At 49.8% G+C, this 26,280-nt stretch overlaps 1 protein-coding gene across 2 annotated transcripts in view; it reads right to left on the bottom strand.

Moving 5' to 3' along the window:
- Window positions 1-26,280, bottom strand: part of SLC8A1 (solute carrier family 8 member A1) — a gene marked incomplete at its 3' end in the record, with an annotated part of 104,567 nt that overhangs the window by 11,385 nt on the left and 66,902 nt on the right. Inside the window, exons 2-3 of one of the 2 annotated variants that reach the window (XM_082306160.1) lie at window positions 3,900-4,003; window positions 840-857 (exon numbers count right to left, since the gene is read on the bottom strand). In XM_082306160.1, the coding sequence (XP_082162286.1) occupies window positions 840-857; window positions 3,900-4,003 (122 nt within the window). The remainder of the gene's footprint in view (window positions 1-839; window positions 858-3,899; window positions 4,004-26,280) is intronic. The other variant, XM_082306161.1, reaches the window with a different exon arrangement.

The raw sequence follows: 26,280 nt of genomic DNA, 5'->3' as shown, positions 1-26,280 counted from the left end.
CCTTCCTGAAGACTGGTTTGCCTATCAAAGCGATCAGCAGGAGATCAGCAGAAGGGAATGTATACCCCGTGCAAACCGCCGCCATGTGGTTAGTAAACTCTACTTCCACTTCACACAGGGTTAGTGTTGCTCCCTTGCCGGCTGCCCCTCATCTGCACAGGCAGCACCATGCTGCAGGAAAGCCCTTCTGTGGGTCAAAGGGACCAGCCTCGCAGCCAGAGCCTCCTTAGTCTGAATTATTATTTTCAGGGCTCCTGAGGGGCTGCTCTGCAACGTGCAGGACCCGGGACCTTCTCCCCCTGCAGTGCTCGGCCTAGGGATGGATACTCAGCTGGCTAATGATGGATGATCAAACCCTGCTGCCAGGTCTTGCTGGTGGGAAGGGCAGGGGCTGCATGCCTGAAGCAGCCATGGGGTCTTGCACCTCCCACAGTGCTGAGGCACCCTGGCTACTGCCTGGGGAGTGAGGGCAGGCTCCCCGTGGCATGCAGAGCCCTGTGCACTCCTCCCATGCAGGCAGCAGGGAAGGCTGGACCAAGTGGAGAAGACCCCCCTGCTCCAAGAGATGGGGGGGGCTGCCTGTCGCTTCAGGAGTGATGGCTCACCCTCCCCGAGGTGGGGTTAGGCATGTGTGGCAGGCTGAGCACTCTGTGAGAGGACATGGTGTTAGTGTGACCGGCCGGGGCAGCGGGGCCGCGGCACGGCGCCTTCTTACCCTTCCAGAGTTTCCCTCCATGACAGAACAAAAGCAAAGAGGAAACGAAGAGGAAAGAGCGGGGTGAGCACATGGCCATTAAGAGGAGGGAAGAGGGGGGCAGGGGGAGAGCAGAAATCCATACCTGTGATGGTGAAGCCACCTAGATGAAACCAAAAATGAGAGAGAGAGAGAGAGAGAGAGAGGATTAGCATCGGCACAGCAACATAGACACCCTGCAGCCCGCAGGGACGTGGTGGTCCTTCCCTTCCCCACGGCTGGGGACTGTGGACATAGGGAGCTGCTCCCCGACACACACCCCAGGGATAGTGCAGGGAGACCTGAACACAGGCTTTTCAACCCACATCTGCAAGCTGCCACCCCCCAGTATCTAATATATGCTGTGTAGTGGGTAAAATCAGTGCCAAACTGCCCTAGGGCTGGGGGTGCTTCAGGGAACGAGAGTGGCTTTGCTTCCCTCCCCAGCCACCCTATCCTGGCGATAGCCAGCAAGGAAATTCAGAGGCTGGGTGGGCTCTAAATCTTCCCGACTGGAGGCAAAGTTTGCACCATCTCTTCAAAAAGGATTGGCCAAGTTTCCTGTCCAGCCACAGGCATCCCTAAGTCGCCAGGCAATCCTATTTCTGCCACACCAGTGTAAGAGACAATAGGCTAATTTGCACAGTGCAGGTTTGTAACTCAGGGTGTTGGCGGGTTTACTACGGCTGTAACAACGCCACTCCCAAAAAATGCTCCTTGCCACAGTGGGTTACCGCTCATTAATGTTAGTGACTTTGGGGCTCTACTCCAAGGAAAGATGTGGCATTAGATACCTGAGCTGACTTAAATAGTGCTGACCATCCTAAAAGAGAATGTCTTGAGCAAATAAAAATGTAAAACAAAATCAATTGTCTTCTGAAAATATGCAGACAAACTGGAAAAATGGAAAAGAAAAACAAATGCGTGCTTACCAAGCTCATTCAACAACAGGGCTGTGAAGGAGACAGACAGAGACAAACACAGAAGAAGAAAAGTAAATGAATAATGAAATCAAAAGGGATATCCACAGAAAGACTCCAGATCCCAGGGCAGAGATTTCAGATCTGTAAAGCTGCAGGATACCATTAGTGTTGAGAGAAAGGCACTAAAAATAAAGGAACAGAAACATTTCACGGGATTGTGGATTTAAAATAAAAACTATTGCAAATATGAGGTGGATATGGTATTAAAAGGCACACTCCAAAAATTCATTTTTCCCCTTTGAATTGTATGTGCAAGATCTTCCATTGGTCTCGGAGGCAGTTCTGCCCTGGGGGAGGACACAAGACGTCCCATGTGCAGCGGCTACTGGCTTTGACCTCCTCCAGCTGCCTAATGGGGAGCAATAGCTCCAACAGGCAGCTGTGCTTCTGGCATATACAAGAAGAGAAGAAAAGTCTGTGGCAAGGCTTGGCTCAAGGATCTCGTCGCTCAACATTTTAGGTCTCCAAAACAAAAGAAAATGCCTCTCCCTTAGTGCACCGGTGGGTCTCTGGCCCCTGAGGCGCGGATCCCACCATGGCTACATGGCCCAAAGGTGACATTTCGGGGATGCTATTGTCTCCAGAGTGCTCACCCCCCCCCCCCCCCCCCCCCCCCCTTGCTGCCTCTCATACTAAACCAAGCACAAAGAACGAGTTAAAAAAAAATCATTGCATGGCCAAAGCAGCAAATAGCATCCTTAAAAATCTTGACTTGCCTTCCAGCTAGTGAGTTTGCAAAGCTGAGCTTCCCTCAGGTTTCCTCAGTTATCTTTGTGATCAGGAAGACGAGGAACTTACTTTCCTTTTCCTTTTATTTTTAATTAAAAATTTCATCTGAGATCTTGTGAGTTGGTACCACAATTCTCAAACCTGGGGCCTGGAAAGCATGTTTGCTCTTGCTGGACTCGCAATGCTGAGCCCATGCTGGTCCCTGTCAAGCTGGGCGAAGCCGGAGCTGCTGAGTTGAGTTGTCCATGTGTCACTTTATCCTGGCAACACTGGCTATGCTCCAGAGATGCCACCAGCACCATTTAACAATACAAATCCCACCTGCAGAGCCTGGGCCATGCCAGTGTGTCTGATTTTTTAGCCCTGCTTTGGCTACCTAGTCAGCAGGAAATCTGATGGAGGGGACAATGCAGCTGACCTAGATGGCACCTGCGCTGAAGGGGAATGTGGCATCTCTGACAGATGTGTTTTTAGCCTGAAATACATCAGCGTGTCCCCACTCAGCATGGGGACCGCTGGGGGCCCTCTCTGTCCTGAACAAATGTATTACAACTCCATGCCTGCTGAAGGGAGAGCTTATGTCCCAGAAATTAGAAAGCAGCTCCAAGGCAGACAGACCAAATGCTGCTGTCAATTTTTCACAAAGACTTTAATAAGGGTCTGTTGTAGGGCAACTAATTATCTTAAGTAACTAAAACTGCTTCTTGCTCAGCCACCAATAGTGCACAGAATTAGCTGTTGCCATTAATTTTCACTTAATTTCCTAGCAGAAAAAAATGAATGGAAAGATAAGTGAACTCTGTCTTTTTGGGAAGGTTTGCAGTTGATTTAGAAATGTGATGAAAGAGGAAATTGTTTTTATTATTCCTATGAGAAGCTATTATCCAGTGCAGAGCCATGAACCTTTATTTGAGTATAACCTGATTTCTCCTAGACTGATCGCATCTTATGGTATTACCTGCTTGTGCCATGATTCTCAGCTATTTTCAGATCCTAGTGCCAGTATAAAAAAGCTAAAATTACTGCTCTGGCCATGCATTTTATTTCAAGTGAAGGCTATTTTATCTTCCGATAAAAATGATGCAGCGTTGCCTTTTTACTTCTCGAGACTGAATTTTCTACTTGATTAAATGAAGGTGTAGCTGCGACGTGGCAGGGCAGCACTCTCAGAATGTCTTTGGGGGCTGGCAATGCTCATCGTCCCCTGCCTGGGTGCTCCGGGGCCCTCCCAGGAGCATGCCTTGCTCCCGGGGGGCACTGGTGAGTGAGACGGAGTCCTCCAGAAATGAAAGAGGAAAGAAAACAGAGCAAAAAGGTGCAGTGGCCAAGCTTCGAAGGAGGGAGGGCAAAATGGCCAGGAGCCAAAGTGCGAGGAGAAAGGAGTGTGAGAGTAGGGAGACACAGAGAAAGCGGACGGCAGCGTCTCGAGAGCTGGTCTGGTTTTACTCTCACACCTTTCACTCCTCGTCGTAGCCACACTGGATCCCCAAGCACAAGGAAGAAACTGCACTCTTTCTCATACTCCTCACGGTCAAGTACTCTAAGGGTAATGAATTTCCTGTGGGAACACAAGACAAAGGCAAACACATGATTGGCATCACACACGCATGCAGTTCACGTCCACCCGGGTGCCGTGGTGCCGGAGATGGTCGGGTGGGGGGAAGCAGCTGCACATCCCCCCTGGGGCGTATGGGGAAGGGCAGGAGCATCCCTGTCACCTGGTTGGGGTTGGACCTTGGTGGGCTGTGGAAAGGCTGAGTTCAGGGGGGATGGGAAATGTTCTTGCTCCTGCCCTTTTCCATAGGCGTTGGGGATGTGAGCTCGGTGTTGCAGGTGCCAGGCATGAGTGAGCCAGACAGGGACACACAGGCTGGGCTCAGCCCCGGAGCACGTCCCCCACCTTTCTTCTCACTCATCTCCACCAGCCGGGGCTCCCCGATCTCTAGGTAGAAGGTCTTGTTTTTCTCATACTCCTCATCATCTATCACCTTGATTGATATCGTTTTGCTGGAACAGAGAAGAAGAAATAGAGATTCAAGAGTAAGGGGGGAAAAGGGAGGAGAGGAGACAGGGAGAGGAGGAGGAGGGTGGAAATGGCAGGAGAAGAGGGCTGTGGACAGAAAACAGTGGGTTTGGTAGCACAGGCTGGAGGAGCAGCACAGACGAGAGCAAAGGGCAGGAGCCAATGGGCCGAGCTTGCCTCAGGATGAGCGCAGACCACAGGGTCAGCGCACCAGCAGCTTGCAGGGTGCCATCGTCCCTGGCATGGCCAGAGGCCATGGCTGGACATGATGCAGCCTGGACCAGCCTCCCCCAGAGGTGCCTTGGCCCAGGGACAGCAAGATACGCCCCTTTTCAAAAATTCAGGGTGCAGAACGGCCCCTTGACAGTTTGCATACACTGCATGGGCTCCTGGGGGCACGAGCACTGGGAACCAGCACAGACCAAGCCCCTGAAAGCATGATGCACTGCTTAAACCAGCCCCTGAGCATGGAATAGGCTCTGTCTTGCCAGGCACAACAGATCCACGCACAACATCATGATCAGCTGCTCAGTTTGGGCTTTGGAGGCTCCAATTTACAAGCTCAAAAGGCATGCTGGAGTTAGGGCTTTTTCTGTGGAAGGAACATAAGGGAAAGATGGTCTTTCTAGTTAGGGCATAGTGAAGGAAAGCTTCACTGACGGTGAGATTTGACTTTTTTATTTTCCTTTGCAAGCAGCACATCCTTCCCCAAGCCCCGAAGATCTGGTTCTCTCCTGTTTGGGAGTCGTGCAGCAAGCCTCTCCTCTCACATGGCCCAGGGTTGCTGAATTTGCCCCTGTGGCATCAGCAGGGCAGGTCCAAAGGCAGAGCCCCTGCTCAGAGTGCAGCCACAAAGCATGCACCATGAAGGGTGAAAGCCTCACAGGAGGCTGTGGCCACCAGCAGAGAGATTTGCTCCCTGGGACACCCAATAGAGTGAATGAATTGCTTTACCAGGGGAAAAAACTAGCATGAAAGAAGTTTTCCAGCTTTTTTCAGGGACTCATGTTAAGTAGCCCAGAAACACTCAGCTGAAAGCTGCTCACCAGAAGGTGACCAAACCCTTGGAGTACAAGGGGCTAGTGCATGGAGGGAACTACTGTGGTCTTTCCTACAGTGCAAAGCCCTTGCAAAGACAAGACTGGGGGCAGAAATCCAGCAGCCCCTGCTCCTGCCTGGAGTGCCCTGTTCACGAAAGTGAACATGTGCGCATGGCATTGCTGCCAGGATGGGACCTCCTCCTGGCTCTGACCTTGTCCCAGATGAGAAATAAAAAGGCAATAACAACAAGAAATAAAAAGGCAATTCAGTGACTGCCTGCAGCACTCTGCTTGCTGCCGACCTCTTGGCTGGGTTTGCTTTTTCCCCATGCTAGATGGCACTGCCCTCCTGAGAAAGCTCTTGCTTAAACAAGCTTCCCAGTTGCTCTCCCCCACCCAAGCCTGTCTGTCCCATCCTTCGAAGAAACGCTTCTTATCCCATCTCTGTCTTCTCTGCGCTTTCCATGGGCAGCCAGCACAAGTCGGAGCCGCCTCAAGGCGGCTCTAATATATGATCACGGAAGATCTGCTGTTCCTGGAAGGTCCCAGCACTGAAACCCCATAAACATGGAAGAAAGCCACGCTCTAGGGGAGTGAAATTCAGGCGACACTGCCATAATTTCTGGCTTTCTCCCCTCCTTGCATGTCTGTGCTGCCACCCAGAGCCCCTCTGTTAAGCTGACAAGTATTTGGCAGCAAAGTCGACATTTTATTCTCATTCAGAGCAAACACCGCCAAGCACTTGGAGGAACAGTCAGGATGATTTCTTGTGCTGTTTGCTATGAGTCAGAAGTGTATTAAGTTTGCCCTTCATGCTCATAATGAAACCATTTACTCAAGAACAAGCAATAGTTGTGAAAAATGTAACAATGCAGCATGGCTCAGTGTAATTGTATTTTATAATGAATATCTGTAATAATTTGTTCTGTTTATAATTATTGCTGCAATAGGTTTGTACATCAGAAAAATGGTTACCAAGCATGCAGCTGATCTTGCTTTGCATTGATGAGTTAGGGGAAATTATCATGTATTAAAAAACTAATGAAGGATGCAAAAATGCTCTCAGCCAAGCTATCAAAGAGGACCTGACAGAATTAACAGAACGTCACAATTTCAAAAACATTACTAACAAAATCAATAATTTTCCTGACAGCTCCCATTAAAATGTACACTTCACCCTGTCCCCATGTATGAAAAAAAAGCGCCTTTCTCAGGAAAGTTAATTAAAAAACCTGCCTTCATCAGTTCTGAGGGCAGCAGAGATATCAAGATGTAAACTTCCTATGGGTGTGCTCTGTCTTGCGGTGTGTGGCATTCCTCAAAGCCCCACAAAATAATTCTCTCTCACAAAAAGAAACCTGGGTGCCAATTAAAAAGCTGTTCCTGATGGAACACCAATAGGACTTTCTTGAATAATGCAGCCTCGGGGCTTAAGGTGCCACTGCCAGCAGGTGCTGCTATTATGCAGTTTTCCAAGTGATCTTTCTAGGGTGCGAGCAAGTGCTCTGTGTTGTGTAGACATGTGCACTGCTGCTGTTTCTGCTGTACAAGGTTGTTGGGAAAAAGGGTGGGAGGAACAAATGGCAAGTCCGCTCTCTGGATGAATCTCCAATCAGCAAGAATTGCTGAGGCAAATTTGTCCCTGGAATGAGACTGCAATCCTGGAGAAAAGGATTTCCTCCTAATGGTGTTCGAGATTACATCTGTTTGAGAAACAGCAAGTTTGTGAAAATAACACAGGCTATTCTTAGAGCATGCCTGATCTCCATCACACTGCCTTTTGCCTGCTGCAAAGCCCCTCCACAGGGTCCCACACGCATCTGGCCATGTGCCAGGGTTTGATCAGTGGAGAAGGAGGAGGATGAGGCAACTGCACAATTTATCCTGTGTTAAAGCAAAGACTGCTCTCTACAGTAATCTGGGACGTGCACTGATGACACCTTGTTCTTGCTAGACCCTCTGACATGGCCTCTGCTTCCCACTCCTCTTCCAGGCAGAGATTTGCTGGATAGCACAGGCTGTGACAATGTGAGCCGCATCAAGCTAGCGTGGGGCTGCCTGTGCAGGCTGTGGATTGCAGCCCATGTTCCTGGTGGCCTCACCTAGTCCTGTGCTCCTGCTGCATTCAGTGTCCAGTTTTGCAAGCCTGCTGTCTGCAGTCCCCTTTTTCAGAGGTACGTGTTGCTGTGCGAGGCTGATTTTCTCGCATGACAATACACGGTGTGAATGAGGCAGACCAGGAGCACCTGGCAGAGCCAGGACAGCTTGCTAAGGCTCACGGAGCAACGTGGGCTGCAGTGCTGAGCACAGCAGCTCACATGGCTGCCCCTTGGTTTCTCTAGCTGAACACACTGCGATGAAGTATGCCGAGATCCAAAGTCCTGACAGAGCAAGTACGTGCTGAAATTTGCATTTAAAATCTCTCTCCTGTGGCTCAGGGGCTCTTTCAGCACAAGACGTGATAGTGCTTGTGTAAACAGAAAACAAAAGGGACACTGTATAGCACCCTGAAACCCCCACTGCTGAGTCACTGCAGGGACAGACACCAGGAGTCCTAAATCCACGAGACGGAAAAAACAGAACATTAAACCAGAAGATTAAAGCAGCCTCTAAACCATTACACATTTTCTTCACCTTGTGCGAATCAATCTAGATGGAGTTTCCAAGCTGTCCCTCAAATCCTCACAGAGTTCTAGAATGAGCTTTGATTTGGGGACAAAAGTGGTGTTTCTGCCATAATCTAACGTCTCCAGGAGCTGGGTGTTCAAGCCAAACACTCAAGGTCTTATGAGTGGGCGCAACACCACAGCCCTTGAAAAAGCTAGAATATTTTTTTCCTGCCTTGTCCCTCACTCACACTGCAGGAGCAATTTCTGGAGCATCTCTCCAACAGATTTGGGTGCATGGGGCTAGAGGTCCCTCTGGCAAGCCAGGCTGTGTGTTGGCTTGTCACACCTCCTGCCTTCCTCCCTGCCTGCTGCAGGGAGCTCCAGTGACACCATGGGGCGACTTTGCAGCAGACCACTGTTGCTGCTGGGGTTTTCCTTCCATTGGTGTGGAGTCCATTTCACCTGAGCTAAAGAGCCCTGGCTCTCACATGAAGGCTGAGGGCATCCATGGCACATCCAACTGTCTGCACTTCTGTACCAGAAATTGCTCTTCCCTGAGTCTGTAGCCAAGGCAATTGCTGAGGGAATGAATTTCATCTCATTTCCATGTACCGGAAATCAAAGAATAAAACAAATCTTGCAGAACTGCAGCTCCAGCTCTTCTCCTCTTGCTGACTTTCAACTGCAGATTCATAGTTACAACATTCAGGGTAGGCAGTTGGGAGCGGAGTCCTGTTGCCTAAGCCTGGTGCTGCCAGCCCTGACCCCCCAACAGCCAAGCACTTCCCACCCAGAGGGTCAGCGATCGCAGCAGAATAGCCACGAGGCGTGCATGTTCTGGAGGTGACATTTCAAAGCACCCATTGGTGCTGTCCGTTCCAGCACGCATTCTCGGACTCCTGCAGAAAGCTGCCACATATTGATTTCTCATACATTTGCTTGTCAGCCAGTCGCTTAATTAGCTGAAGTTAAAGCTTGCCATGAGAGACAGGCACGTGGCTTGGGAGACTCCCTGCCTTGCGCAGCTCTTGTGAGTGCTGGGCACCGGGCAGTGCCTGTGTAGAGGGGCAAGCAGGCTGCTGTAGGGGACCAGGTGCCATGGGGAAGAAAGGTCCCGAATGATCATCAGGGCTGGGCACCACCAGAGCCAGCAACCAGGGCCATGCAAACTGGCTGTGGCCACAGCAAGGAGCCTGGACCAGACCCCAGGGCATGGCTGGAGCCGACCACCAAGAGCAAGGCAGCTTTTTCTCTCCCCATCCCCACCTTCACTACACTTTGCTCTCCATCTCCCTGTCTGTCCTTATCTGCTTGGTGAGCCACCCCAGAGGCTGCAGGGGCTCGAGGCCCTGTCCATGCTGTTAGAGACACAAAGAGACCTAGCTCCTCCTGTGTCTGTCTCTGCAGCACACAGCTCTTCTGACCGGGGCACCAGGGAGTGCTTTTATGGACTTAGCAGCTTCATTGCTCAGATTTCTGACAGCTGCTGGAGGAGGGAAGTTGTCTTGTTGCTGGGAGGGAAAAGGAACAGATCAGGCTTTTCTTCCACCAGTTGACAACAAAATTGCACCTGATGGTAAGGAGACGACAGCCTCGCATGCAGAGAGACACCCAGGTCTGTGGTGGAGGCGTTTGTCCCAGCCGCAGGGGATGTGTGCCTGGCAGGGGACATGTGAGAGGGCAACGCGATACCTGCTCAGCCAGTGCAGGGACGCACCTTCCTGAGGGACAGAAGATGCCAGGTTATGTGAATGACCTTGTGTCACACATGATTTTAGCTGTAACCCAGTGGTCTCTGACAGACAAGAGGGTTCATTAGAGTTTCTGTCCCTGCTGATAGGATCCCACCTTTGTAAGATGTCCCATGAGTCACCCATGCAGGGTCCTTTGCAGAACCAAGCCTTGCTGACATGAAATGTCTGTACTTACTGAAAATTTTGCCTGAAGCATGCTGCAAATGTGTCATGGAGGGCAACTGAAGCTAAGCCTGACGCATGCTTTGGGAAGTGTGGATGTGAGCTGATCTGATGTGGCAGCTTGGTTTGCTGGTCCAGCAGCCCAAATCTGCACGGGGCTGCACAGTCCAATGCCTACCAAAACCATGACTGAGCACAGTAGCCTGGGTGGTGCAAAGGGAGGGGGAACCGGTCCCTCTATCCTCCCCCACCTCTGGAGCCAAAATTCATCTGGCTGCTCTTATTTCTTGGTTGCCCTCTACCTCCTTCTCCAAGGCTTGCTGAATCAATCTTTGCAAGACCACAGTTGTCATTTCCATGGCTGCATAAACCATCTGCTCCCCTGGCCTCAGGATGCAGAGTTTAAATGACAACATACAGCTCAAATACATAATGCTGGCCTGCTCCAGAGCATCACTACCAGGAAAATCCTGGAAAAGGAACCAGCCTACTCTTCCTTGGCCTTGCGGAGATACAAGACGTGGGAGGTGGTTTGCAGAGACAGGAGGACTGAGAGCTGTTGCTGCTCGAATAGCTGGGAGATGACAGGCACAGCTGATGCTCAATGCCTCAGAAAACACTTTTCAGGAGCGACGATTGCCAGGTAAGATGATTTCAAATGCTAGACTGAATGCTGCTTGACTCTCTTCTGAGGAAGACCATATTGGGCAGAATTTGTCAGACCAGAAATGCTTTTCTGGGGAATCCTAGATGTTTGCTCTGATCTGATTGTGAATTTTGCACTCTGGCTAATGCACTTGTTCATTTGTCTACCAATGTCACATTTTGCAAGGGGCCAGCTAGGCAAAGATGCATGGCACTCTCTTGATCTGCCCCAAAACAGGGCCAGAGTCCTTGGTCATGCTTAAATCTTTCGCTGTCCCAGGACAGCTGAAGGTGTGGCCTCCCCCTTCCCATGGCTCTGGATGTGGTAACACCAGGGCAAAACAGTGTTTTGCTGTTCTTTCCCAACCCCATTGCCGTGCATGTCTAGTGATGGTGATCCATAGTCCTTAAAGCTCCCAGAGTGCCTGCTGGAGGCAGGATCACTGAGGGATCAAACAGGAGACACTCCATCTAGATCAGTATCTGGATCTCCAAGGACAGCATGCACAACAGTGCAATACAAGTGCCAACAACTAGGAGGGAAAACACATTTGATGTGAATTTGATCAAAAACACCCCCAGCAGCAATTGCTTAAGGCGCCTGGGAAAGCTGACAGAGCAGAAATAACTTCTCCCTTGGCTTTGCACAACCCTGCCCATGCCAGAAAAAAACTGTCATTAGTTCCTAAAAATTCAGCCCGCGCTGCAACTAAAGGATTGACTGCCCAGGGCTCAGCCCAGCTCAACATCCTTGTTCAGTATAAAACCCTGCAAATCCCATTTCTAAGCCTGCAGATTCAGAGCCAAAATCTGGCATTTCTCCCTTTTCTGCCTTTCTGGGATTTTCTCCTCATGCCTGGCTGGTCAGTCAGGTCTGTGGATAATGAAGGCAGGTAGCGAAGGGGAGAGAAACTCAGCTCCGATGTTTTATCATGGTCCCTCAGCAAGATTTGCCCCGGTTCACAGGGAGGTGGGTGACGGGGGTGGTGTGTTGTAGGGAAGAGACATGCGCTGAGCTGAGAAGGGGTCAAGGCTGGATTTGAAATCCCCACTGGAAAACTTGAAGTGGAAAACAAGCATGGTGAGGAATAAAATCGTGAAGGGGTTTGGGTGGGAGAGGACCTCTGGGTCAAACCCCCACCCCTCTCCCTGATTGTCCTCATGCATGTTTTCCCCAAAGAAAGCAACTGGAAACTCATACAAGTGCTTCTTGCTTCTCTACACACCCACATACGCATGCGGCTTTTCTTTACAGCCAGGTCCCCCCTTACAACAATAATTGCTCTAACCTTTCAAATAAATACAAGTTGCTCTTCCCTGTGTGCACCTGGCATAGTTGCCATGGCAATGCTCCTCAAACAGGAGATATCACTCTTATTGAAATGGCTCTGGCACTCCCCAACTGCCAGCAGAGACGACATTTCTGCAACCCTGTAAATCATTTAGCAAACCTTGCTGAGTTAAAGCTGACTAAACAAAACAGTGGGGACCATGCGAAATAATAGGTCCATGTCTAATAGCATAGCTTCAGTGTCAGGAATTGGGACTCAAGGAAGCTCAAAAATACATCTGCTGTGCATCAGCTGCTCCAGCACCACAACTGCAGCAAGATTTTATATCAATCATAGCAGTGCTTCCCTCCCAGCGAAGGCACATTTCAAATCCTGCTTCCCTGGGTTTCAGGGCAAGGGAGAATTTCCCTTGTTGTTTGGGAAGACACTGGACAAGGGGTCTTGATTGTGCCCTGCCACTCTGCCAGGGCTGCTGACAGGTAGCTCTGCTGCTGGAAAAGCAGCTGTAGGTGGGAAAAGAAGGAGAGGATGAGGGGATGCTCAGCGACAGCAGAGGGCATGCCACAGAAATTCAAATGGCAAACATCAAAATAGAATGTGCAGGCTCCCTTTCAGAAGCAGTATCCAGCTTCATTTTAACTCCATGCTCAGTCAGGGATGCACCTGACTCCTGTTATTTGATGGCTGGCCCTAAAGATCAGCCCCCTCTTTTCAAGATACTCCCCCAAAACTCTTGGAGTTGTGACCCAAACGCAGGATCAAGGCCTCCTGATGGTGTTGCAGAAATAAGGACTTCACCATCACTACATTTATCATCCTTTGCCTAGCGATGCAAGTGACTGACTTCGAGACTTTGGAAGTACCTGTGACTGAGCCATTTTGTGCTGTGCTGCTCACACCGGCATGCCCTGCTGCTCTCAACAGCTTCTGTGCCAGCTTAGCAAAACACGTGTGCATGCACACACACATGCACGCAAGTTGCAGTCAAACTGCTGAACAAAATGACATCTGCCTCAACACGTGGTGTGTGCATGTGTGCAGATGTGGTCCGTATTTGCGAGTGCAGCACACAGCAAACATCCTACCTGCTCTTCCTGCTGGGGTCCTGCTGATGCTAATGGACTCCTAAGCTACGGAAAAGCCTTTTGATCTTTTATGAGCTTGTTGCTAAGTGTCACACTGAACTTTCCTTAGAAGAAGTTGGAAGTAATCTCCTGTCAAGGGAGGTTCAAGTGCAATGCTTACAATTTAGCAATTTAAATGACTGGCTGCAGAGTTCACCCCTGGTCCAGACACCCTTTGGCAAGTCACCCGTGCTGGTCCGCTATCGGGCGTTACCTGACTGTAAAAGACATGAAGCCTCTGGGTACCAGCATATGAAACGCTGTTGTTATGCAGGCTTGAAGCATCAAGGATGCTCATTTCTGAAGACCATAACCCAAGCCGTGAGCTACAGCCCAGTGACACGCAATGCCGTCACTATGCCACGAGGCAAGCCCTGTGAGGGAGGCAATGCAGAGCTGCCTAGGGATAAGGCCAGCAAACTCGGAACAGGCCCTGTAAAATACTTCCCAGCCATCCCCAGAGAGGGGCTGCTGCTACAGCAATGCTGCCTTAAACAGTGACAATGTTTGGAGCATTAAGTCAAAAAATGACCCCAAAATCTCAACTCTAAGTTCTGCACTAAAGGTGCTGCATGGTATTTTCACACTGCCATTTCCATCCTTTGGGAATGGCTCTGGCCAAGAAAGGGTATGTGCGGCAGTTGAGTGCCAACAGCGGGTTTCTCTCTGCCCTGACCCCAGCAAGACATTACAGGGAGGAGGCAAACTTGGCCACATGGCTTGGCTCCGAACACGGCAGAGCAATGGGGAAAGCTGGTCTGCCTCTGAAATTTGTGTCTCTGGACACCACTTGTTTTCAGAAAGAGGGAGTAAGCGCAGGAGCTGATTTTACCTCCCCTGGTTAGAAACGCAGCCAAACCTTCAGACAGTTTGAGAGTTGTTTTCATTTTATTTTTTTCTTTCTCCTTTCCTTTCCAACAAGTTGCCTCTCCAGAGGGCAGAGGAAAAAATCATACCAGCTGAGAGCTGAGATGGGATTTTTTCCCTGCCTTTTCAAACACCTCCAGGTCTTTAGGAGCTGCTAGCAATTAATGCCCATCCCCTTGCAGAGAGCTTTCTGACACTGCCCCAAGAAGACCAGAGGACTCTAATGCCCTTGGGCTGCTGTGTCCTGGCAGAGGCAGGTGCTGGAAGATGTGCGGGGCTGTGGTACCCAAGTGGAGGGTGCTGCCACAGCAAGGAGCCTTTCCCCATCCCTGCTGAAGGGTTTTGCCACTCCGGCGGCTGCAGCATCCTGACAAGGACCACTCCAGTGGGGTCCCCCTGCTGCTGGACACACTCGAGGCTGGGAGCACATGGGCAATTTCAAGAGCCACTGTTCACGCTGTGTGACTGACACGCCATCTGTTTACTGCCAAACAAATTAAACTGTGAAATACAGCCCTCTCAACTGAAACTCTGTATAAAAACCCTTTGAAAGAGACACCAGGTCTCCCCAGTGATACATGGGGTTACAGCCTGTGGTGGGAGCACAAAAGCAAATGCATATTTGCTAAGGATCCCTCCCAGTGCTGAGATAGGCAGGAAACCAACCCTATGAGGAGGATGAAAAAATTCTGCTTCTGTTTCCAGTTACCAAGGAGATTGCTTAAACAAAGCTAAAATAAGAGGAACTGAGTGGCCAAGAGAAACGTGAACGTGGAAGAGCACTCGAGTGTTTTGTGACAGCTTGCTGGCTTATAAACTGGGCAGGGTCCCTGCGATGGGCTCGAGCTTGGCTAGCAGCTCTTCCCCTCTTCCTGGGGATAAAAGTCCACGTTTCAGTTTACATGCACCTGGGCGAAAATGGCAAGGAGCGTTTAAAAATGGCAATACAGAAAAGTCCCTGCGCACAGAGGCCTCAGCCGTGTGTCAGCCCCATTTATGGCAATTGTGGCAGCAGGACACAGCATTTGGTTCCCTCAGCCTAGACCTGTCTTTGTGTGTTCAAGCCATCAGAGGAGACCTCCCTGTGGGAGCAAACTAAATCCAGCTATATGTGGGGCCAAAAATGACTCCCCTTTGTGGGCAGCTCAGCAGCTCCAGTCCCCACCTATAAGCTCGGAGGACTGGTGGATATATAGAATGCTGGACAGAAAATCCTACTGCAGAGCCCTGTGGACACACACATGCTGGATTTGCTCCTGTGACAAAGGTGAGAAACTGAAGCCCACCAGATTGTTTGCAAAGACAGGGCTCTCTCAAGCCCCACAGGCTGCACACCCCACGTCAGGAGCTGCACGGGGGCTGCCCTCAGGTCCAGCTACACATTGCTGTCATGCTAGAAACTGTTGATGTTACGTGAAAGCAGTGATTCCCACACAAGCCCCAGAGCCTGGGAGCTGGTTTCCGTCCCTCTACAACCCTTAGTTCAGAAAACAAGAGGGAAAAGTTCCCAGATGCCGTTTCTCCAGCTGATTCCCATATCTTACACATGCTCATCCAGATCTCTGATGCCCTCAGGGCTTTGAGTTTAAGGCAGAGCATGTCAAAGTGCCTGTTGTTAGACTTGCCCATGACTTTCCACTGTTTTAGAGTCTGTTTCAGTTGCTTGATACTTTGCCAGACTTTAGCCATTCAGACTGAAACTTTCCATGTGGAGTGGCCACTGCTGAGAGAGTTTCGAAAAGCCCCACCATCTTCACCGCTGAAGACTCAGTTTCAGGAAAAAAATATGCTGCTTTGCCCATGCAAACATTTTTTTTCCCAAACACCATATTGAGTAATTCTCTCTTCCTTTATGCTTTGCTGCAGAGGATGAAACTTCGCAGAAGGATCTCTCCAGTGCTTAGGATGTGCCAATCCCATAAAAATTTGCTTAAATTAGACCAAGTTCTAAGACTCTAAAAACTTGCAAAATGCGTAGGCTTCTTCGAACTGGCAGCTCAAGGTCTTGGAAGATTTCATCTGCTCTGGAAATGCTCCATCCTTTCCCAGTGCCAAACCTGCCTTTGCACAGGCTGTGCCCCCAGCAGGGCTTTCCCTGTGCCTGGGAGCTGCCGGGGAGCTGGGAGCTCTGGCCATGACACGGAAGCTGGCTGGCCTGGGTGCCCGCAGTAGGGGCAGCTGAAGGGCGTGGGGAAATCCCACACCCATGCCTCCCCTCCTCCTCCTTACTGTTGGCCTCTGAGCTATGAATGTCTCTCATCACATGGACTCCCGCTTGCTGTGACGATGACAGGCTTTCAGCAGTAATTTTGGTAGCCCTCCTCATCAGCTTGTGCTAGGTAAGCAATGATGCTTGCTGGGGCGTCTACATCTGCACCCTCGTGCTCAGCTTGGGATCTGTGGGGGATGATTCTTCTTTTTTGGCTGTCCTGATCCTGAGCTCGACTTAGTGAGCCAGGGCTGCTAGGGAAAGCCAGAGGCACATGGCTGGAGTTTAACTCTGGGCCAAAGCACTTGGCTTGGTAAGACCATGCTCCCACCTGCACATCATGTTGGCTGGCTGCAGATGGAGTGATACCGCAGAAAAAAACTGCCACTCCTGGGAAGGGCAATTTAAAACCAGAACACTTAGAAGTATGTAAAGCACAATGAGGTAAAAACACACCTCAGTATTGTGCTTGGGATTTTCTCTCTAGCCTTCGCCTGGTGGGAACCACAGGGGTGGTTTAGGAGCTGCTGGGTGGAAGGAGGGCAGGAGGGAGGCCAAGGGAACAAGGGCTGCCCAGAGAGCCCTCCCAGTGCAAAGCCTGGGAGGAGAAGAAAGAGGGAGAGAAACAAAGCTAGCATTAATTGCCTTTGGCTCCAGAAAGCCATGCTGGTGATAGTAATTACACTGTTAAGAAAAAAGGTGCTTTTAAGAAGTGTTCCAAAGACACTGTCTGTCAGGATTCAAGGAAACCGTAGCAAAGTGTAGTAAGAGGAAAACAAATTGACCAAAACAACCAGCCAGGAAATAAAGGCTGCCTTTTGTATTCTGCCCCTTTCCTCTCTGAAACTCATTAGCTATTCCTTCAAGCATGGATAGATGCTGTTGTGGGGATATCAGTGCTTTCGAAGAAGAGAATGAATCTCAGCAGGAGACTCCATTCAAAGAGCCTGTTTCAAACAGGCTGAGGTGCCCTTCCAAATGCTCTGTGATGCAGCCCCCACTGCTGTCATTCATCACACCAATTCACACCATCTCAGCATGATATCGATTTTTTCACTCAATACCAGGATGCCAAACTGACCGTGAGCATGTTTGTTTATTACAGCCAGGTAGGGATCCTCTAGTAGCCACACACACTTGCTGTTCTATTTTCTCACCAGAGCTCACATTTTTAAAGCTCTTTAGGTATTTAAGGTTAATTTAAACCCTAACAACAACAGCTGTAGCAGGGCTCAAGCATGGTCAGGGTTTCTTCAGTCTCCAGCCTGAGCCTGACTCGCCAGAAGCTGTAAGCACCCGTGGCAGCACAGTCCCAAAGACTTGGCTGATGGTACCACCATGTGCAGAAAAATCTCGGGGGATCTGGACCAAATCCGGACAGAAGGGCCCTGAGGCTGCACAATAAAGTCAAATTTGCTCCCTTGCAGTTTTCAGCATGTTTTGACTGCATTTCAGAACGAATTGGGAAAATCTAGGCAGCAAGCAGTGAATGAGCCTCCAGAAGTCCTCAGAAGATGGCAGCACTGGAGAGCCAGGGTGAGTCCCAGCTCAATGGGCACTGGGCTCTTACCTTTGGCCGAGCCAAGGTGCCCGGGCACAGCTGCTGCATCCTTGGAATCGGGAGCCATCTGCAGAGGTGAACATTTGTTTATGGTTGCCGTTTCCCCAGAGGAACCTTTGCAGAGTACATTTTATTGGCACTACTCAGGGAAGATGTCAGGGCATGGAAAAAGAAAAAGCTTAGGAATTTGGAATGGTGCTGCATGCATTTGCTGAGAGAGATTTTTAATTTGCTGCCTCCTTTCCTGAGAGCTACACAATGTCTCAAAGAACATGCATTTTTTTTTTTTTTTAAAAAGAACCCTCTAGTAATGGTCTTTATTGTTTTCCAATTCACAGCTGTCAGAGAGCCTGGAGGATTATTCTGCACAGAGCTATAAATGATGCCCCATATTAATGATTGCTTTCACTGATCTTTGGAGGAAAATTCCAGGGTGACTTGTGAAGATGAGATTTCCATTTCTACACCTCAAATAAACAGCTTCATGTCAAAATCCTAGCAGATAGGCAGAAAAGTGTGCTTCCAAGCTCCCAGAAACCCAGATAAAAATGCCCAAGGTGTATTTTAAGTGGATGACAATTTATGTGCGATGGGCCCTGCCAGAAAAGCAGCAAACAAAAACAATCTCCAGCCGAAGAGCAAAGACGACCCTGCACCACATCCTTGGGCCAGGCAGCACGCTCAAGCATGAGGGAAGACCACAGCTTTTCCTGGGGCCAGAAAATGCCATTGCTTCCCGACTGAAACAGCTGTGCCATAAAAAAATATCAGAGGGAGGCTAGTTTGAAAGCTGAAGATAATACAGATTTATGTCCAATTCACACAAGATCTAGGTATAGGCACCGATTCCTCTGTGTTTCCTAAGAGGCAGAGCAAGTCACACGTCAGCCTGGTTACTCCCCTGGTACGCATATGGTGTCCTACAAATAGCAGGGCCATGTATATTTAATAGGGGCTGGGCACACACACATGCACAGCCTAGAGGCACACAGACAGAGCTGCAGCAGCCTCAGATGCAGCCTCGATGCTGGCTTGTGTTGGTTTTGCCTTTTAAAGTCCAGAGCAGCCCTGCTTCCCTTCTGCTACTCCTGTTTGCGATCATCAGCCAGTCACAGGTAAGGGATTGTTTTTCAGCCGATGGGCACACACAAACCCTATAAATGTAGTGTGTCAAGAAGGGACGGTAATGCCACAAGCAGCACAAACCTGTTTGCTGACATGATGGGAGTTATATTCACCATGAATTTTGTCCTTTATTAGGCCTCCTGTATTCACTCTATTATTCATGAATCCAGCCTCATTTCCTCAAACTGCAGGGGAAGCCAAGAGCTAATTGGGATGAATAATTTTTGGGCTGGCACCCTTCACCTGCCAGCACCCTATGGGGATGCACCCGGTGCCAAGGGAGCCAGGATTTCCATTCCAGGGCTGTTATGAGCACTAGGAAAATGAGCAATATCCACGAAAATCAAGACCAGCTGCAAAAGTCATTGCAGCCATTGGGAAAAATTTGACCAGCCCATAGGGCTTCCCTTTTTCTAGCATGTTGATAGCTACAGGAAACAGACACTTTTTAAAGTTTTCACAACTGGGTTTCAGGAGGACTCGTCAGCCTTATTAAATATAATATTTCACTCTGCGAGCCCTTATTTATTTATTTGTCTTGGCCCTGCTATCCCCACAAAGCTGCCTGGAAGCAAGGAAACATGGCCTCACTGAATTTCAGACTGAAGCAATGCTCTGGGTCTGCAAGTCAAAGAAGAACAGAAGCCAAGTTAAAAATATACATGCATATATATGTATATATATTTGCAATTATTCTTTGTGGCAAGGGTTTGGGAATTTGTTTTTTGCTTTCACTGTGTTTATAGATCTTCTTTCCAAATCTGATACTTAGAGAAACATATTTTGTTACTATATCCAGCAACCATTATGGCATTTTGATTTGCAATGTGACAGGCTATTCCACAAACAGGACTCCAGCCAGGCCCTGGTAAACAAGAGAAACAAGGCTGGGAAGCGAGATATGTGGAAGGCTTGTTTGTGCGGTTTGTAGCTGTTTATTTAATAAAGATCTTTGCATAAGCTGGATTCCATGTATCAACGCAACCAAAACAGATGCCACTCAGTAAGTGCATCCAGGCGGTGTTGATTTTTCCCACTCTCTCCGCGTTGTTTGCTTCAGCTATGTGCTCAGATCACAAGTGGGTTTGTCCTGTTCCTCCATGTGGATACTAAAAGAGCCCAAATGCCTCAGAGGAAATGAAAGTGCCTGACTTTGGAGCTGGCTGTGCACACCAGCCATTTGCACCAATTTGCATATGATTTGCATTTCATCACTAATCACTGCACAAATGTGTGGAAAATACCATTTTAATCAGCTGACTGTGGGCAAACAAAGTAATCTCTCTCACAGTTTGGAGCCATCGATTTCCTGTCACAGCATCAGAAGTGATGTAAATAGCCACTCAGATGGCCTGGGCTTTTCCCAGGCAAGCCAAGCTGCCAGCCTGTGGCCATCAGGACACCCTGCCCTGCCCGTCTGCTCTCCTCTGGTTCCCTCTCCCTGGCAGCGATAATTTCTTCTAGGAAAGTGGTGTGATGCTCTGTGCTACCCATGAAGTTCTTACTGTCAAGTATATACCAGCATCCCAAAGCTCACACCTACAAGCAGAGGCTGGAGGCACTAAGGCACAGGACTCATCCCAGCCCTGCCAAAACTGATGGACTTGCTCTCAGCAACCCCCTCCATCACTGGACAGACAGATATCTCCAGGGGACACCATTCAGGCTATAGGGAAGCCAAACATTGCAGAGAAACCTGCTTTCACACTCAGGGATGGGCAGTTCATGGGAGCACCAGCAGCTTCTCCTCCTGACCCATCATTTTTCCTGTCTTTGCTTTGCACTTCAGCTCTTTCTAAAATCTGCATGTGGCTTTCAAAACATGCCATATGAAAACGTGGGCAGCCCACAAAGTGCTGTGCCCTTGGATGGACATGGAAAAATGAACCACAGCTGCAGAGAGCTACTCGAGGAAGATAAAGGTGGGTGCCCATCACGAAATGGGCAGTGAATTGCAGTGATTTCATGGGGGTAACTGGGCCTGTCTGTCCAACTGCAGAGGCTGTCAGAGTGGCACACACACTCCTTAAAAGCCAGCTACATTTTGAATATGTATTTTAAAAGTTTTCTTACCAGAAGGAAATAATCTAGCAGTGATTTACAACTCCTGTTGCTTGGCACTGCAGGAAAAATCTCCTTTCTGCTACGGCAGTGGGAGGTGGGGCAAAGTCAGGAAAGATAGCTTTTGCCAATGCCAAGTGATCTCAGACACACAGCCAGCACCTGCTGCAGCCCCTCTCACCAGCACGGCTCTGCCCCTGCACCCTCAGAGGAGACAACGCTCCAGGACCTGCACCACTGACCTGGGGGACCGTGGGGTGTCCAAGGTGAGATTGTAGTCCTCTTGCTTTGAGGGTGAGGCTTATAGGATCACCAATGCATACTCGTTTTCCTGCCCTGCCTCCCTTCCCTCCCTCATCTTGGGAAGTCCATGACTGCTTGGATGTTTTTAGCCATGTTCAAAAATGCATTTTGGCATAGTGTGCTTATTAGACATTAGAAAGTTATGGCCTGCTAGCAGGCTTTCTGCTGCTAACCATGTGCAAACTCCACATGCAGCTTTTTCTGCAGAAGGGTCATGCCTGATGTCTCGTTCCTGTGTGAGTTTTCAGGTGTCTAATAGTGTTCAGCTACTCCAGCCTCCATATAATTCACTCGAGACATCAATCAGCCATAGGCAAACCAAGTCTCATCAATCAGCCAAATCACAAACCAAGCCTTATTCATGCCAGCACATGCAAAATGGATGGTTTTCCTTCCCAAATTTCTCAAAAAATGGCAAACCTGTTCAATTCACCTTTTAAAGGCTTGCTGATGGGTCAAGACAGAAGATGGGAAGTTCTGACCAAAAGAGGAAATTTCTGGGCAAGTCCAGTGTGACTGGGTTTCCTGAGGACAGAAGCGGATGTTTGTGAGCCTGGGGCTGAGATATTCAGCAGAGAAATCCCAGCTCTGCTCGTGACCCACTGTATGAGGTCTCAGGAGAATGAGCCAGGCCACATTTCAGTGCAGCCTTTGGAGGAGGATACTGAAGTCACCCAGTCAAACTGGCCCAGTGCCCAGTGGCCAGTGTCACCCCAGTGGGCAACGGGCCAGTTCGGGAGCTCTGTAAATACAGCCTTTTTAATGAAAGTACTGAACTGGATCTGGATGTCTGGCCTTAACAAACCCAGATTAACCAAGGACTGACTCCACTCTCCTGCTATTTTTAACTTCCAAAACCAGTCTGACCATGCGCTGCCCTACACCCTCTGCCTGTGAACCCTTTCAGCTTGATTCGACTCAGAAACTGATTTGACACAAGCGTCCCTGTATCTGTTACTCATCTCCAATGTCGCCTTGGTGCTGATCTTCCACCTCTTTCCACGTCATGCCCACTTTGGGCTGTATTTCGATCCACGTGAACCAGTGGGTGTCTCCAAGTGTTGGTGGATGGGTTCCCCAGGAGTTTCCTTGGAGCAACCGGGCTGCCAGGCTCAGTGGGATTCTTTCCAGCAAAACCACCTGAACATGCAGGTGGTGTCTCCTCTGAGCCTTGAGTACTTTGCTAATCTTTCTTACAAACTGGTACATGCCCTGCTTCTCAGGTTCATTTTGCCACTGACAAAACACATCTCTGGAAACAGCAGCTGTTTGGGCTCATGCACCAAAATCACTCAGCAGCTTTAGGGAAGGGGGACCTGATGGGGCCAAACTGGCCGTGAGGCAGAAATGGCTTAGCCATGTTGGATTTGATCAAGCAATCTTGGTAGGTGCCAGCTGAAATGTCCCAGCCAGCTGGTGGCATGGGGAGGGCTGCTTGCACATCAGGATGTCCAGATCCGCTTGGAGCATGTTGGAAAAGTGATGTCCTACTGGGTCGAAGCCAAACAGATATGGCCCCAGCTGCCTTTCTCTCAACACCTCCAGGGCTGAGTGCAGGCACTCCAGGCAGAAATACCACATGCCTCCTCCCAGATAGGTAAGGCACTGCACAGGCAGAAACTTGCTGATACGGAGGTGTGAAACCTAGCACTGAGCTCATGCTTAAAAAAGGAGGTCCTGCAGGACTCCTTATCTTTCCTGCTCCATGAAATGCAGTCAGATGAAGCTCTGAAAAACAAGTCACATGTCTTTTCCCCCCACTTGTGATTCTCATAGGAAGATGGGCTCTTTAAAAGCATAGGCAATTATTAGTGGTCTGGCCCTATTGTTTCCCAAATCTCAGACCACCAGAAAAGGACAATTAAGTTTGGATCTGGAAGTCAAAATCTACTCAAAAAACCCACACTCAATCCCACCCCAAAGTCCTTCAATGTGAGCTACAAATCCTGCTGGACTGGGAGCTGCTCCTTTCTAACTACTGGATTTTGTAAGTGGAAGGAGAACATTTTTTCCACTGCAGTTCAGTGGGGATTTCTTTTTTTTTTTCTTCTTTTTTTTTTGTCAAAAGGTATAAGATGAAAATTTATTAAAGGTAAATATTTCCTGGAACTCAGATGGGGCCCTATTGCGAGATGTGAGCGTTAAGCCTTATCTGCATCACAGTTTCCAGGAAGCTGCTTGCTTTAACTCCCCAGTCAGCAGTAACACACAGCCCACACCTCACACGTGGACACACGTGGTCTTGCCTCACTGAGGACCGTGGTCACCAGCAGGCCATCCACAAGCAATGGTGGGGAGGACGGCTGCACGCAGAGAAGCTGAGCTCCAGCTCCGCCTCAGCCTGGCAGTGGTGGCAGCACCTGCTGCCAGCTGTGGGGGAGTTTGGTAGCACGAGTGAGAATGCCTCCGCTGACGCTCGAGGCTGGACTGGCTCTGTTACCTCTCCCGTCATCAAAACCTCCTTGCCCTGAAGGAACAAGATGCTGAAGGAGGGGAGGTCACCACAGACCCGTTTCTCAGATATGCTCTTTATGACCCCAAATGTGTAGTTTCCATTTTTATTAAAAATGACTCATTGCAATATGTCCTAGGACCCATTTAGCATACCTTATGTTATTGGTTAAATGCCAATTCATTTACAATCTTACTTTCTATGTTAATAACATAAGGGTCACAGTGCCCCTACAAACACCCTCATCAGATCCTTGGCGAAATGGCTGAAGCTCTCACTTCTTGTATGAAAGCAACCTCACCATCCTGAATCAAGATATCCTTACCTCCCCATTCAAACACACACCAGTCCAACAGACCAGCAGATTACAAAAGCTGTTTGGCTTTCTGGCCCAAATCACAAAACTCAAATGCCTTTCCCCACGTCAAAGGCAAACCATGGGACTCCCATTTGTGTTGCACCACTCATCACAGTTTCCAAGCAGACGGGGCCCAGCTCCATCCTGCTTACATCACTCCAGCTAACCGCAGATGGACTCAGCAATCCCATCCAACAGACATCATGAAATGAACTCCATGATATGACCAATCGTCTAAAAATACTGCTGTTTTACAAGGGGGAGGGCCTGGGTGGGAAAGCGCCAGCATTTCTGCTCTGGCACATTTTAGTCTGGCCCTACTCGGTTTTCAGCCTGTTCAGCATTATGAAACAGCAATCTCACATCGCACAATTAAATAGAAACATCTCCTTCCTGCACGGGGTCATCTGTCGTGGGGAGAATGTGTGTGAGATGGATCCCCTCCATGCTCACCATCTCCAAGGAACGTGCAAAAAGACTTTGCAAATCTTTTTTTCTTCCCTAAGTAGTCATTCCTGTCTGCTTTCTGCTAAGAACCTGGCTTTTATGTGGAAGGATAGGGAACTGGACACAGAAGGTTTGGGGAGACCAGGCAGAAATTTCCGTGCCCCTGTGAAACCAGTGGGAGATGTGCTGCTGGTGCCAGGCGTGGCAGTGCTTCGTCCCTTGCCCGTCGCTCCCAAATCCTTCCTCACGCCATCTCCTTGTCAAATGCACCCATGCCATTTGGCTCTTCATTTAATCTCAAAAGCAGCTGTACTGAGGCTGTTGTCCCTCTCCTTGCACCATGCTCCTGCCCAAGGGGCAGACCCTCTCTCCAGCCAGGGCTGTGGACAGTGTGCAGCACCTGTGGGTGTCTCAGACCTTGGCAGACCTGGGCATTTTTCCCCCCTGAGCATGCAGGATCAGTCATCTTACAGAATGCCCCCCCCTGTTTATTAACCCTTTCTGATCCCTGCAACCCATGCAGGGAGCAATGCCACTTGCCAGGTATCATTCAATAGAAAGCCCCCAGGGGCAGGGTAGCCCCTGTTTGATGCGTGCTCTTCCCCAGCGTGTTCACTGTTGAGCCCCATGAGCTGGGTTCGCATTCACCCCTGCTCCCCGGCACTTCTCCTCCCACTGCCTCCATCCCTCCCTCCCCAGCAGCAGGGGCTGTGGGGCAGCCCTGACACCCATCCCAGGAGGGATGCTGAATTACGCTGGAGTCAGCAGCGAGAGCCGCCTCCTTGGCTCATCCCTGAGTCTTGATCCGCCAAGACAAACCAAGGCCGGTCACAGAGGGCTCCTGGCAGCGTGCCCAGGTGCTTCTCTCGCTTAAGTGCATTTCCTCTGAGTGCATGTCTGGTGGAAACAGAATTAAGGGAGACCACTGCTGCCCCTTCCCTCACTCAAGGAGCCAGGTACTTCCCACGTGCTGGCCTGCCACAGAAAGGATTATGAGCTGTAATTAATGCCTGACCCGTTTCCCAGGGTCGTCTTTTCCTTCTTGGGAGGAAAGGGAAAGTGAGTTGTGTGGTCGCTCCAGCCCTGCCAGCATGATGAAAGTGCTGTTGTGCAGCCGAGCCCAGGGACATTCCTGGAGTCCAGCATCAGGCAGAGGCAGGCTCCAGCCCAGGCTGGCAGAGCAGAAAGCAGTGCTCATCCCTAGCCTTCATCTCATGCTAGGCTGCAATAACAGGGGGTGCCCTGAAACACGTGCTGGGAAATGCAGTTGCCCCTGCCCTCTGCCCCAGCCCTTCCCCAAGGCATGGCCTTGGTTTTGGGGAATGTGCAAGATCACCGGGGCAGTGGAAACACCTGACTGGCAGCAGCTCTTTGGGCAAGGATACCAAGGGTAGAAGAGTTGTCGGGAATCAGTGGGAGTTATTTCTGCAGTAATAAGGAAGGTGGACAGTGCACGGGGATGCGTAGAGGATTGCCATCTGGAAGATGGCAGGGCATGCAACTGTTTTTCTCCAAACCCACCCTGAATGCTACATGATACCTTTGGAAAGATGAAGGTGACCTTGAGATGTGTTGGAGGACGTTTAAAAAGCTCAGGAGGGGCCAGTCATGGAATAGGAAAGTTTTCCTGAGAAAAACTCAGGGTATCAGGGTGAAAACACCCTGTCTGTTGGGCCCGGGAGGCAGTGGTGCTGGTGGCCCAGAGGCAGGTCAGGCTGGCTGGCAGGGAAAATCCACGGCAGTGTAGGCTAGAGGCACACTGCTGTGCAGCAGAGACCACGCCGCAGCCTCCACCGCACCAGA

Source organism: Platalea leucorodia (genome assembly GCF_965183815.1).
Source record: "Platalea leucorodia genome assembly, chromosome: 3".
NCBI lineage: Eukaryota > Metazoa > Chordata > Aves > Pelecaniformes > Threskiornithidae > Platalea > Platalea leucorodia.
This window is presented reverse-complemented; position numbering and strand designations above follow the sequence as displayed.